Genomic DNA, 12,814 nt, shown 5'->3' with positions numbered 1-12,814 from the left:
CTTTCCCTCATTTGTTTGATGGGTACTAATAACCACCTTTCCCCTGCTTCCTTTCTCCTTACCCTGTAAACTGTACAAGGAAGGACATTGCCTGTACAGCACCAAGCACGTTCCAACTCATGACCATGAATGTCTTGAGCCCCTTGGCACTATAACTAGTGCCAAGTTAATCTATCCAGGCTTGGCTGGGCTTTCCTGACATGGTTCCTTAGTCAGCATGGTCACATGGCACAGGGCACAACCATAGCTGAGCCACATGGGCTTGTTCTGCACGTCTGTTTGTATTGGCCCATTCTAGGCAGTTACGAGAGGCTGTCTGGAGCTGCTGGAGCCAGGGTAAGGGAATGCATACTTTCCAGTAGTGCAGTGGACGCTGGGACACCCTGTGCTCGGAGCCCAAGGTTGGGGAGAATGTGGCGATATGGTCAATGCAGATAGATGCAGCAAATGCATCAGCATTTTTGTAGTCACATGCCTGGGAACCACATGTTAAGGGTGTTGGGGATGATGGAGCCACAAGCTGAGTCAGTCAGGTTACAAACCCTACTCAGGTCTACAACATGGCTGGCTTGTGGCTCAGGAGACATGCACCAGTGTGGGGAGAGGGGATGAGGCAGAAGGAAAGAGGCACCAATGGGCATGGATGGAGGCTGAGGGGACTGTGGCAGCAACTACCCCTGCTACGAGCAATGCCCACAGCCCAAATCACTGCAAGACCCTCTGGTTATTTTTGCAGAAAAGGAGGAGATTGATCACCCCAACAACAGCTTCAGCCCCTGCAGCATCCAAGACCGGAAATGCCATCTGAAGCAGCAGGCAAAATCCCGTGAGCGGGCCAACAACGGTGTCAAGATGAGGAATACACACATCCGGGATGAGACAAGGCCAATAGTGAGATGCCCCATTTCTCCTCTTCCCCTCCCAGTAGCCCTTTCCCTTGGGGCTGGACCATTCTGGGAGGGAACTGCCACTGCAGCTGCACAGGGGTAAAATCAGTGCCTTGTGGTCCTAATACTTTGGTTGGGTGCCTGTTAGGGCATGTCTCTGTAGCACATAGGAGCATAGGATCATAGGCAAGTAGGGCTGGAAGGGACCTCAGGCGGTCATCTAGTCCAGCTCCTGCTCAAGGCAGGATTGTTCCTGACTAAACCATCCCAGCCAAGTGTCTGTCCAACTTGATCTTGAAAACTTCCACAGATGGAGATTCCACAACCTTTCTGGGTAGCCTGTTTCAGTGCTTAACTACCTGATGCTTAATGTAACCAAAACAGATATATTACTTCCTGTCCAGGAGCTGGCATCCCTGGAGCAGGCATGGGGTGTCCTAGCATGGTGCTGTGTAGCTAGCTATTCCCTTAGAAGCCAGTAGGGCGGTGGTTCTCAACCTTTTTAGACTTAAGGCACCCCTTGGAACATGCCAACTCTTAGCTTTCACTCAGTTTTTGACTATGGATGAAATCTAGAGCAATTCTTCTGTTGCAAAGAACTCAGAAAGTCCAAAGCAGGTTATCATGTCTTTAACACAATATAGATTCCTATTTGAAATCTCTGGGTTTATCTTGTGAATCATGTTTGCATGCCTAGTGGTGTTAACATTGTGCAGTACCCTTGAAAGGGTCTGAAGGCATCCCAGGGTGCTGCGGCTCCCTGGTTGAGAATCACTGTCATAGGGGGTGCTTCTGTGCAAGGATCTGCTTGGCAGCTGGAGTTTGTACTGTCCACATCAGCAGGGGGTGCTCTTGCAACAATGGCTAGCATGGGGCAGTGCATACACCCTCCGGTGCACTAGCAAGTCACCGCTAGTAGGGGGTTAGAAAAACAGATTCCTTACTGAGGGTGGGATGTGAGAAAGCTCCTAGGGTTGTCAGTGATGATCTGGGAACAGCGATGAGAACGGTGTCTCCTTGGTATTCGGGAATCGATAGGGCTAAACTAGGACATGGTGAATTCCCAGAGACAGGAGGGATGTTTTATTCCAGGGGTAGCCAACCTGCAGTACACATGCCGCAAGTGGCACAGACAGCCTCTGTGTGGCATGTAGTGAACAAGGGAGGGACAGGTAGCATGGTGCAGATAAGGCAGGAAGTAGACAGCAGAGCAGCAGATCAGGCAGGGAGCACAGAGCAGGGAGCAGAAAGCAGAGCAGCAGATTGGGCAGGAGAAGGGCATTGGAGTGGCACTCAGGAAGGGTGTGGGGTTAATTTCTGGCATGCCTGCCAAAAGGTTTGTCCTGTACCATTTTATCTCATGCCACTTCTTTCCTGGGGGTTTTACAGACACCTCTTCCACCCAGGGGACCCCTGGCTAGAGAGAACAATAGAACTGCCCTGCCAGCTGTTCACCTTCTGGGCTCTCCCTCCAGGAGTACGTGACAGTTTGCAATAGAGGGTGGTTTCAGCCTGTTTCTGTGGGTGCTGAATGTGGAGGGAGATGGGTATATCCCATCCTTCTTTGATGGGGGTCCTGATGGCTGCTGCATTTTTAGGCGCAGGGTTCCTGCCAGAGCGAGCTGCACAGAGCTCTGGAGAGACTAGCTGCCTCCCAGGGCCGAACTCATGAGGACTTGTACATCATCCCCATCCCAAACTGTGACCGCAATGGGAACTTCCATCCGAAGCAGGTATGGACAGAGCACATGTCTCACCTTGAGCACCATACCCCATGGTACTCTCAAAGGGCATGTGTGTTGGAGACCACGAGACAGGCTGTTCTTCTGGGCATAGCTTTACAGACCCAGTGGATAGTAAGGCTCAGTGAAGGAAGTGATAGGTGGTTTTGTGGCTGACACACAAGAGTCTCAGCCAGGACTCCTGAGTCAACACCTAGGTGATCTTGAACCTGGATCCCAGGCCTACCTTTTCAAAAGGTGGGCTACCTTAAGCTCCTCCTGATCTCAGCTCTTGTGAACATCAGGTCCTAGGGATCTCAAGCTGAGCACCCAGAGCTAGAAGGAACCATTCAAGAACTCAGCCTTCCCCTCTCAGTCTCTCATTCTGCTGGTCTGCAAGATGGGGATGGTTATGCCCATCCCTGTACCTCACTGGGCTGGGCTGTGGATCCTTGGCCTGGGAGGTGCTAAGGCTAGGCATTTTTCTGAGTCTCCAAAACATAGATTGCTTGTGTGATCAGCCTTCTGCAGCTGACCTGACTCAGACTGTGCAAGCTCTTTGTTATTTGGGTAATGCTTGCACTACAGGGTCTGCAACTGCTGTGGGCCAGATTTTGTCTGGGTGAATCCCATAATGTGAGAAACCTATCTCCCACTGAAGTCAGAGAAGGTGAGGACCAGAAGTGACCTTCTGGGAGCCCTGTCCCCTGCTTTGGCACGCAGCCATACCATATATTCCATGGCACTGCATGCCAAGCAAGGGGTGTGCCAGGGAGGGTAGAATCTATTGCTGGACTATGCTCAGATCAGTGGGCTCCTGTTGAAATCACTGGGAGATCTGCCGTTCTGACGAAGGGGCCTCTTGCTGAGTCCCTGGAGTTATAGAGCAGTGAGCTGCCCTGGCAGAACAGGTGAGCTTGCCTGCCCAAGCACACAGCTCATGTGGAAAGTCCTCTCTGCAGGCCCAGCAGGCAATAACCTGACCTCTTCCCTGCCCATATCTCTCCTAGTGTCACCCGGCTTTGGATGGGCAACGTGGGAAATGCTGGTGTGTGGACCGGAAAACAGGCGTCAAGCTGCCAGGCTTTCCTGAGCTGAAAGGGGACTTGGATTGCCACCAGCCAGCTGATGGCGTGCGAGAGTGACCCCATGGTAAAAGGGGACTATGAGATTTCCTTGGCGACCTGCTGAGGCTGAACAAACCCATTGGTGCTGTCTAGGAGTGGGAAGGAAGGGACACTACCACAAAACAACTCCCTGTGCCCAAGCGATCCCAGGCTGTACTCTCGTCCCAGTCAGAATGGCACCCCCATCCTGCAAAACATCGCTTCCCTGCTCTGCAGCTGCTACCTGCCCCTTTTTGATCCTTACTTTGAACCTACCCCCAGCTCTGGGCATGGACCTGGGGGCTCCTGCCTGCCCCAGGCTACAGGCCGGGCTTGGGTTAGGCACATGTGCCAAAATGACCACTAGCAATGGACACCACAAGGGCTTTCCCATTTGGGACACCTCCTGTCATCCTTTCCCCCCTTCCAACAGCCTTAAGGGGGATAGTCCCCTCCCCAGCCTTTCCCACTTTGCTCCAGCCCAGGTAGCTGGGGAAAGGTTTCTCTTGTCAAGGGACAGCTGGGGGCTCTTTGCCAGGGCACAGAAATTATGGTAGTGGCTGTGGTGTCTGCACAGCCTCCCCTATCCCCCTGCATGCTCTGCTCCCCATGGCTGCTAAGGGAGCTGTGGAGTCCCCTGCACAGGTGTGGGGATGTGCTGCATCTATTTTGAGGGAAGCAGGGGCTATTTTGAGATCACTATGCCAAAGTTCAAAGAAGGAGAGCAACAAAAATAGCCTCCAAGTCTTGGCTGCCACCAAGCATTTGGCATACATTACATACTGGGTTATGTTCCTACTCAACAAGGCTGCAGGGCTGTTGTGTTCTCAACCCTGTCTCCCACCCCACAAACTGTTTTTAATGTGATCACACCATAATGGGTGCAAGGATTTCCTAGTGTCCCACCCCCTCTCTTCTATGTCGGCATATTGCCAGGGCTAGTTTAAAGCATAGGACCTAGATGCTCCTGCCCATGATCTAGGTCCTGGATCTAGGTCAGGTCATTGCACCAGAGCCTCAGCTTTCCTGGAAAGAAAATGGTGTCCAGCTGTCGTGGGTTTTCAGAAAGCAGCTCAAAAATGTGACCCAGGTGTGAAGGATGGATGCAGCAGCATCTTCCTGAGTCTGCAGACAGCCTGAACTAAGAGCTCTGAGAAGGGGAATGGCTACATTCATCTCAATGGGGTGTTGACTCCAACACCCATCATTTTGACTTCGTTAGCCCCCACAGCAGAGTGGCAGGAGGAGACAAGTATGGTGAGCCTGGTTCCCTTCTGTCCCAGGCCCAGTAAGCACTGGGATTTCCTTACCACCACGCCTACCCGTTGTGGGGGCAGGGGAACATCAGCCTGCCCAAAGAGATGTATTATAGCAGGTGCCAGCAGACAGCACTTGGATGGGTGACATTTGCCACTGTTGCCTGGGTTGGGGTGTCGGGGGTGGAATGGGGATGTCGTGTCAAAGAAACCTCCTTGTTCCCTGGCTGTCTTTATCTGGTCCAGCCTGTTGCCAGACAAGGCAGCATGTCTCCATGTGAATGCATGTGTGTATGGTGAGCGTGGAGGTACAAGTGTGGAGGTGGGTAGTAACTGCTTGCTGATCTACAGCTGGTGGCAGTAGGGATGAGAACAAGGAGACACCCAAGAAAGTCTCCAGGGAGGCAAGGGAGTCCCAGTAGGAGGATCCACCTGTAAGAAGCCCTTCCTTTCCCGTGTACAGTATAGTGTTTTTCCCTAAGCCCCAGCTCCTGGAAAAGACACTTTGGGCCATCCTGGCTCTAGAGAAGAGCATGAAGGTGTAACTCAGCTGTTCCCTAAAGTTTCAGCATCCAGGAGACATGTAACATGAGCCCTAAATTTAGCTTTTTTTTTTTACTCTTGTGCTTTTCAAGCCAATCTCATGATTACTGGGTGGTTCTGCCTCCTGTTTCTGGAACACTTAGGATGGGCCATATGGGTGCAGCCATCTATATTTCAGGAAATGGTTCCTGAAGGTCATTGTCAAAAGGTCATCAGGGCCAGAACTTTCTGAGCTGAGGTTGGCATGAAGCAGCCTCTCATACCACCAGCTGCAACCCCAACCTTACTTAACTCTGGGAAAGTCCCCATGCTGGTCCCTCTCCTGGTCCCTCTCCCTATAACAACTCTCCTGCAGATCCTAGTCCAGGGCTCGGTAACATTTTTGGCTTGAGTGCCAAAAGCACCCCAACCCTGACCCATGCCTCAGCTTGGAGTGCCAGGAGCAGACCACAGGGAGTTGCGAGGGGCCCAATCCTTGTGGCTGGGGCTGGCTGCATGTGTGCCTCCGGGTAGACGGCAGAGGAGGGGCTGGGGTTGCACTGTCCCAGGCCCCACTCCTGCCATCCACCTAGTGGTGTGTGTGCACTCACCACTGCCACGGAGCCTGGCTGGGGCTCTGGAGCCTGGTGCTGCTATTTGCAGCCTCCCGGCTGCCTTCTGTGAGCAGCCCAGGCTCCATAACCAGTGGCAGCGTCCCAGAGCCCATGCCAATTGTAGTGTGCCGAGCAAAATGGCCTTGCATGCCATGCTCTGATGCCTGCTGACCCCTATCCTAGCCCCATCACAGTGCCAAACATCAGCACTCTGTAGCCAGGACCTCTCTCGCCTAATCAGCCTGAAAAAAAAGATCCCTTCCCTTTGCTTCAGGCCAGGTTGTCAGGGTAAGCAGAAGACAAGCAGAATGGGGCTGACCAACCCCAGGTGTGCAAGGATATTGGGGGTCCCAGAATGAGACCCACAGCAGTGTTGCAGAGTTCATTTCCTTTCTTAGAAGTGAGATCCTTTCACTAGTGAAAACCAGCACACACTGCACTGGCCTCTGCTAGTTTGCATCAGCTCTGGGTACCCCTCACTATCCCGACTGCGTCCGTCCATTCTTGGAAAAACTTCCCTCTGTTTTAACTTCTCCATAGCAGCAAAGAGCCATTTAGAAAGAGCAAACAATGATTGATGGCTGGAGAATTTTGAGCCCATCCTGGAAGCAGGCTGGAGCCCTGAGCTGTCAGCAGCCGCTCTCTGTTGACTTGAGAGTCAGGTGGTGAGTTCTGGCTGGCGTATTCATTTGCAGTGGGTTTATGCTGGGCACTGGGGGTGGGGGTGAGGGTGTGGGCTGGAGAAGTGCTCTCCTTGTACTGGAACAGTTGTGTGCCGGGCCTAAGATTTATGGTCTTGCCTCACTGTCCTTCCAATGTTTTGACTCGGAGACCTCCGCAGAGTGATTTATAAGGGGAACTACGTGAGCCTTCTCTCCCCACCTCCTCCTTCTCCTCCTGCCTGGAATCCTTTGCTTTCAAGGCACTTCCCTTTGCAAAGGAGGAGCAGATAAGATCAGCTTGGGGTTCAGCTCCTCATTGCTTCCTGGCAGCTGCTGAGTTGTTTTTCTTTCCCCTTTTTTATGCCGACTCCGCTGATGAACATACAAGGCTGCAGGACGAATGAGTGAAACCAAGGCTCCTGTCAGCACAAATCCACCCCAAACCTGACAGCTTGCTAACCCCTCTTCTCCCTCACCTCCTGCAGCCAGCACACCCCTCTGGGGATATCAGTTTACCAGAGCAGGAGCTAGAGAGGCAGGAAGGCAGTGGCTCTGAGAGCTGTACCAGGGCAGCAGAGATGGGAGTGGAAACATTGACTGCAAGGACTGAGATGGACATAGCCACCCTTCTCAGACCCCAAAAGGGGTGGCAGACCCCGCTGAGAGCCCCCCAAGGAAAGTTAAGCTGGTGGGAGAGTCTATACCAAACACCTAGTACATGTTAGGCATGCCTGTGCTTGGAGCTGGCTCCCCCTGTAGTCACTGGTGCAATTTATATTCAGGGCTGCATTGGCTGCTAAACCTGGGGGATCTTGGTCCTCTCTGCGCTGGAAGGCCCTTCACCTTTATTCCATTAGCAAAGCAACCAGGGCAGGGAGAATGATGACCTCTCTTTTAAATAATGCCAGGCTACACAGAGGCTGTGCAGTGTTCCCTGATGTGTGTGGGCTGCATTCAGGGCACTGCTGGTTTGCCTCACCAGCCATTCTGAAAATTCAGAAAAATACTGTTTCAGTTCAACCCAAAAGGAAAAGATTTTTAAAATTTTGGGTGAGTGGAACAGCAGGGGACAAAAAAGAGGTTGTTTTGTGGGGAAAGAAGCAGCTGACTTGGATTCTAAAGGGATTTCTTTTGAGAGGTTTTTCAGTATTTTAAAAGTAAAAAAGAGGGAGATTGTGAAACAAAACTTCTTTTTTGGTTCCAAAACCATAGATGCTTCATTTATGTTCAAGTGAAATGCTTCAGCATTTTTTCAGTGTTGTTTCCCCCCCTGCAACCTTAACAGTTCAACAAACCCAAGACAACTCTGCGAGGTGTTTCTAGCTCCCCCCATCAGCAGCTTTTTTTTGCTAGAAAAAGAAATCAACTGAAAGAGTTTTGCCCAGCTTTTTGTATAACCTTGTTGATACTTTGGCAAGGGGTCCCTTGTCCATAAAGGGCTGGTTGGTTCCTTCAGGGTTGGTTTTAATGTTGCTGCCCTATAATTATGGTGCATGAATATTGCCATCCAGAAGTAAAGCCTGGGGCAGTGATGCTGGTAAGAAATGCTGTCAAAATGACTTTTAGACCACAAGACACCATTTTTTGTTGAAATCAAAATATTTCCCCTTCCGCTTCCAAAGGCACTGATTTTGATGACATTTTATCTCAAATCCTGCACCTTCTAAAGGATTCATTTGCATAGCATCCATACAGCCCATTGGCACATTTTCTGAATGAAACCTTTTGATCTTTTGGCATTTTGAAACCAAACTTGCTGCTTTCTCGGGACATTGCTCTGCAGGAAGTTGCCATGTTTTTTGTTTTCATTTGGTTTGGAAAGGGGAAAAAAAGTGTCAAAATTGTGGAATTTGTCTTTGAATGAGAAATCCAACTCCTTCCAGTGCTCCCCCGCCATGAGATTTCATTTCCTTCCCCACTGGGTGGAAGGTGACTATGTGGTTACTGGCTGAAGAAGATGGGGACAGCTGCTACAACTGCAGTGTGGATTTAGGGTGATTTGGGAAAGACAGGGCACTGTGTTGAGTGCTGGCTGAAGGGAGCACATGGTCTCTTATCTCTTGTGGCAGCGAGTTCCACAGTCCAAGAGCTGTCTCCTGCCATAGACCCTACTCCCATCTCCTGGCTGTGGGCCAGCCATGTCATTGTTCCGTGGATCACAGCTGTTAGGCAGGAAGAGCCGGTCCCATGGGGAGTTTGGAATGTCAAGACAGGGACCTTGAACTGGACTCTGGATTGGAGTTTGTTAAGCTTGGCTTTCCCTGTGTTTGTTGTTTAGGGACATGCAGTGTACATACCCGCATGCGTGCCAAGTCCCTTGCAACTCCCGAAGCACATGCGTGCACATCTATGTTCCAAAGCTATCGGCCACACGTCCTCACCCTCATCGACAGTGTGTGTGTGTGTGTGTGTGTGTGTGTGTGTGTGTGTGTGTGTAGTTAGTTTCTAGTGTCTTGCAAAGCACTTGTACAGAAATGTAAAGTGGGTCAGCAAGTAAAACCCCAAGGCCCGAACAACTCTGCTTTCACGCTAAGGTGTCGTGAGCATGAGTGCAAAGTGAGTGTGAAATGCTTCCATGTCACAAATCCCCACATGTACTGGCTGAAACAGCAGATGCTCACTTTGCACTGGTTGTAAGTAACAACCCGCGGTACCTGGCAGTGTGTGCATATATGTGTATGTGCATGGGCACATATACACAGAACTCAGGCTCGCCAAGTTTACCATGCTGTGTCTTTGTCCAGCCTCTCCCACTTTTTACCCAGTCACCTTCTTATCATGAATAGCTCAGCTTCTGTGTTCTGTTTATCCATTCTAGCCTCAGGAGAAAGAGTTTGTTTTTTTGATATATGTGTTAAAAAAAAGAAGTGATTATCTTTGAATGAAATGCAGAACCTCATCCGGTCACAGCAAAATGCATGCGTGTTTGTGTGCATGTGGATAAAGCGTCCAAGAATCCTCAGATAGTACAAGAGGGTGGTATTGTTTCGCCTGTGGTCACGATGCCAACTTGCTTCCTTCCCATCCCAGAGCTGAATGGGTATCTTTCTCCTTCTGCCTTTTCCCACTGCTCCCTCCAGTTAATTATGCTTCCAGTTGCATGTGATTCCAAACACCATACAGACCTTCCTCCCCCACTTGCTCACCTTGCCCCCTAAGCCACGTGAGGGTTTGACCTGGGAGTCATTGCAGTTATTTTTAACTCTTTTTATTACCTGGTGAGAAAAAACGATGTACCAAGGGCACTGCCTTCCTCCACCCGTCTGCTCCCTGCACCCCTGAGTCCAAGCTGCTGTCTTCTTTAATGACCCAAACAAGCATTCAGACCTGCAGAGCCTCACAGCCATGGGCAGTGGGCTGAAGTCTGTTCTGTCTCATGTACTGACGTTGCAATCACCAGCTGAATTCTGGCTGCCACTGGCTGTTACCAACTGCAAACACAGTGGCAACATCCGCAGCTGGACTTGCATATCTGAGGGGCAGTCTGTGGTGTCAGCAATCTCGACTTTTAAACTGAGCCAATTTGCTAGCATAGTTCAGAATGGGGAAGCAGTGGGGACTCTCCTTACTCGCTCATCCAAGACCTGAAGGCCTTCTCCTGCCCTCCAGCAAGCCCAGTGTCAAGAATGAGCACTTTAGGATTTCAGCCCCTGGAGCATTTTGACTCCAGGCATGAAATGGACTATGGAGCATAGCTGGTCTCCAAAGTGGCCAGGGGTTTACCTGTCCTTGGTAGCACATAACAAAAGTAGCACTGAAATGAGGACAGACTCAGGCTGTGTTAGTGTTCCTCGCCTTACCTAGGGGCAGGCCACTTTCTGGGGGGCAAGGGGCATATTTTTCTTGAGGCAAATGTGACTACGTAGGCATAGTGTCTCCCCAGAAGGTCCGATCCACTCTTCCTGTCACATTCCAGAATGTGTGGTTGGCTCCGTTGGGCTTTCCTGCGACCCTAGGCACGGGGGTCCTATGCTGCCATGAGGACAGGTGTGAGTTTCCTTCTGCTCCACAGGCAGCTAGTCACTCCCCACGAGGTGGGGGGTCAGCAGTAGACCCATTCACCACACTGGTCTTCTTTGTGAATAAGCCAAGAGGAGGCCTCTTTCCCACAGAGGTCACCAGTGGGACTCAGAGGACCCTCCAGCAATCTTGCATTGGCCCCCTGCAGCAGAGTGAGCTTTACCTCCCTGGGAGTCACAAGGCCACCCCGCTCCTTTGCACAAGGGCTACCACTTTCACTTTCCACTTCTGGGTTTAGCAGGCATTTGGGGAGGTCCCACTGGGTTTTTGCCTGCCCTCTCTTCCTTTAACCCTTTCCTGGTGATCCTCTCAGCTACCTGCTGCACTGCTGTTGGTCTGTTCACTTTCTATAATAAGCCCAGTACATGCAGCAGGTCATCAGGTGTCTCATCCCTGGACATATCTGATACATTCAGCATCACTGCAGGTGCCCGCTACCTGAATATATCCAGTATATTCAGCATTGTAGCAGGTAGCTCGTACCTGATACACTTAACAGCACAGATTTATTCACCCCAGACATATATGGTACACTCAGTACTGCAGCAGGTAAATCATACCTGATGCACATAGCAATACAGCAGATGTATTCTACCCGGTCATATCTGGTATACTCAGCATCACAGCAGGTAAATCATACCTGATACATTTAGCATCACAGCAGATGTATTCTAACTGGTCATATCTGGTACACTCAGTATCACAGCAGATAAATCATATCTGATACATTTAGCATCACAGCAAATATATTTTACCTGGACACACCTAATACAGAGAGCATTGCAGCAGGTGTATCACAGCTAGATGTCCTGAGTACATTCAGTACTACAGTCATCATTACACATGTGCCTTTATTATAGCCTATTCCCTCTGGATATACCCAGGATAACATTTTGAGATCCAGATCAAGCAAAGAATTTCCTACTTTGTTTCATGAGCAGATAGAAACCACCTTATAAGAGCAATATACTTTTCCATTTACCTTTGGCAGGATGGTTTAAAGGCTGGTATCTTCGCCAAAAAGGGATACTGGAACCTTGTGAGGGCATTAAATTTTTTCATTCATCATAAAGTGCATAAGGCTTTATCATTTTATATTGTCTCTCTTCTATAGATTAAAACAGTATTTACATGTGATCGTTATCCAAGAATAAGACTATCTAATCTCATCGCCTTTGTTCACCCCCTACGTGATTTTTGCTGTTTCTTCTTCAGATGAAACCTCCCATATAGTGTGTTGAGAATCCCTCTGTGTGTAGTGGCTTCCCGTCCTTACACAGTAAACTTGAAGCTTTATATTGTCAAAAAGAGAGAAAAAAAGAAAAAAAACGGTAATTGCTCTATTTAATTTTCACTGTTATTTAATGTGTTTCTGTTCAGTGTATTTTATCTTTATATCACTTAAAAGAAAAAGCAAATGACAAATGAGCCCAAAACAAATAATACGGCGGGCGCTGGGGTGTCAGCGATGGCCTGTAAGCTGTGATTTTCTATGATACGATTCATATGTTATATGAAAAACTATATGCTTTCTAAACGAGCTGAATTAAAACTAAAAACCACACAGACTTTGCCTCATCTTTGCTGTGTCATTTTGAAACATCAGTAAGTGAATCAGCCTTGGTCTCTGTGCTTTTAAATGGGAGAAACACTTTATATAGTCTCTTCTTACAGAGGCTGCCATACTTCTTTTATGTGGGCACCTTAGCAGCCACAGAGTGATTCCAATGTCACAATGCATTTAGGGTTGGGGAATATAGTAGGTCAGTTTTACAGATAAGGACACACAAAACAAGGTAAATTATTCAGTTTGTGCCAAGTCACACAGGGAACCCAGGATAGAGCTGGAACAGGGGTGGGGTTTATCTCCTGGGTGCCTTCTGCCTTGTGCAAAGGTTCAATGTTGCTCTTTACTAGACAACCATACCAACAGCCACTGTATAATGGATGGCTGCTAAGCAGTTTCAGTGCCCTTAATTCAAGGGGAAAGGTGGCTTCTGACTTGCCTGGGGCCCTGTGAACTCTG

General features: G+C 49.6%; 1 protein-coding gene across 2 annotated transcripts in view; it reads left to right on the top strand.

The window, feature by feature from the left end:
- IGFBP4 (insulin like growth factor binding protein 4) overlaps positions 1-12,357 on the top strand; it is a 40,669-nt gene extending 28,312 nt beyond the window's left edge. The window contains exons 2-5 of one of the 2 annotated variants that reach the window (XM_025202904.1): positions 737-891; positions 2,486-2,620; positions 3,619-3,760; positions 12,004-12,357. In XM_025202904.1, the coding sequence (XP_025058689.1) occupies positions 737-891; positions 2,486-2,620; positions 3,619-3,753 (425 nt within the window). In that variant the 3' untranslated portion in view covers positions 3,754-3,760; positions 12,004-12,357. Of the gene's footprint in view, positions 1-736; positions 892-2,485; positions 2,621-3,618; positions 6,941-12,003 lie in introns of those variants that run through there. The other variant, XM_014519434.2, reaches the window with a different exon arrangement.
- The last annotated feature ends 457 nt before the right edge of the window (positions 12,358-12,814 follow it).

This window comes from Alligator sinensis, unplaced genomic scaffold (assembly GCF_000455745.1).
Source record: "Alligator sinensis unplaced genomic scaffold, ASM45574v1 scaffold886_1, whole genome shotgun sequence".
Classification (NCBI taxonomy): Eukaryota; Metazoa; Chordata; order Crocodylia; family Alligatoridae; genus Alligator; species Alligator sinensis.
The sequence above is the reverse complement of the archived record's forward strand: the minus strand, read 5'-3'. Positions and strand labels throughout refer to the sequence as shown.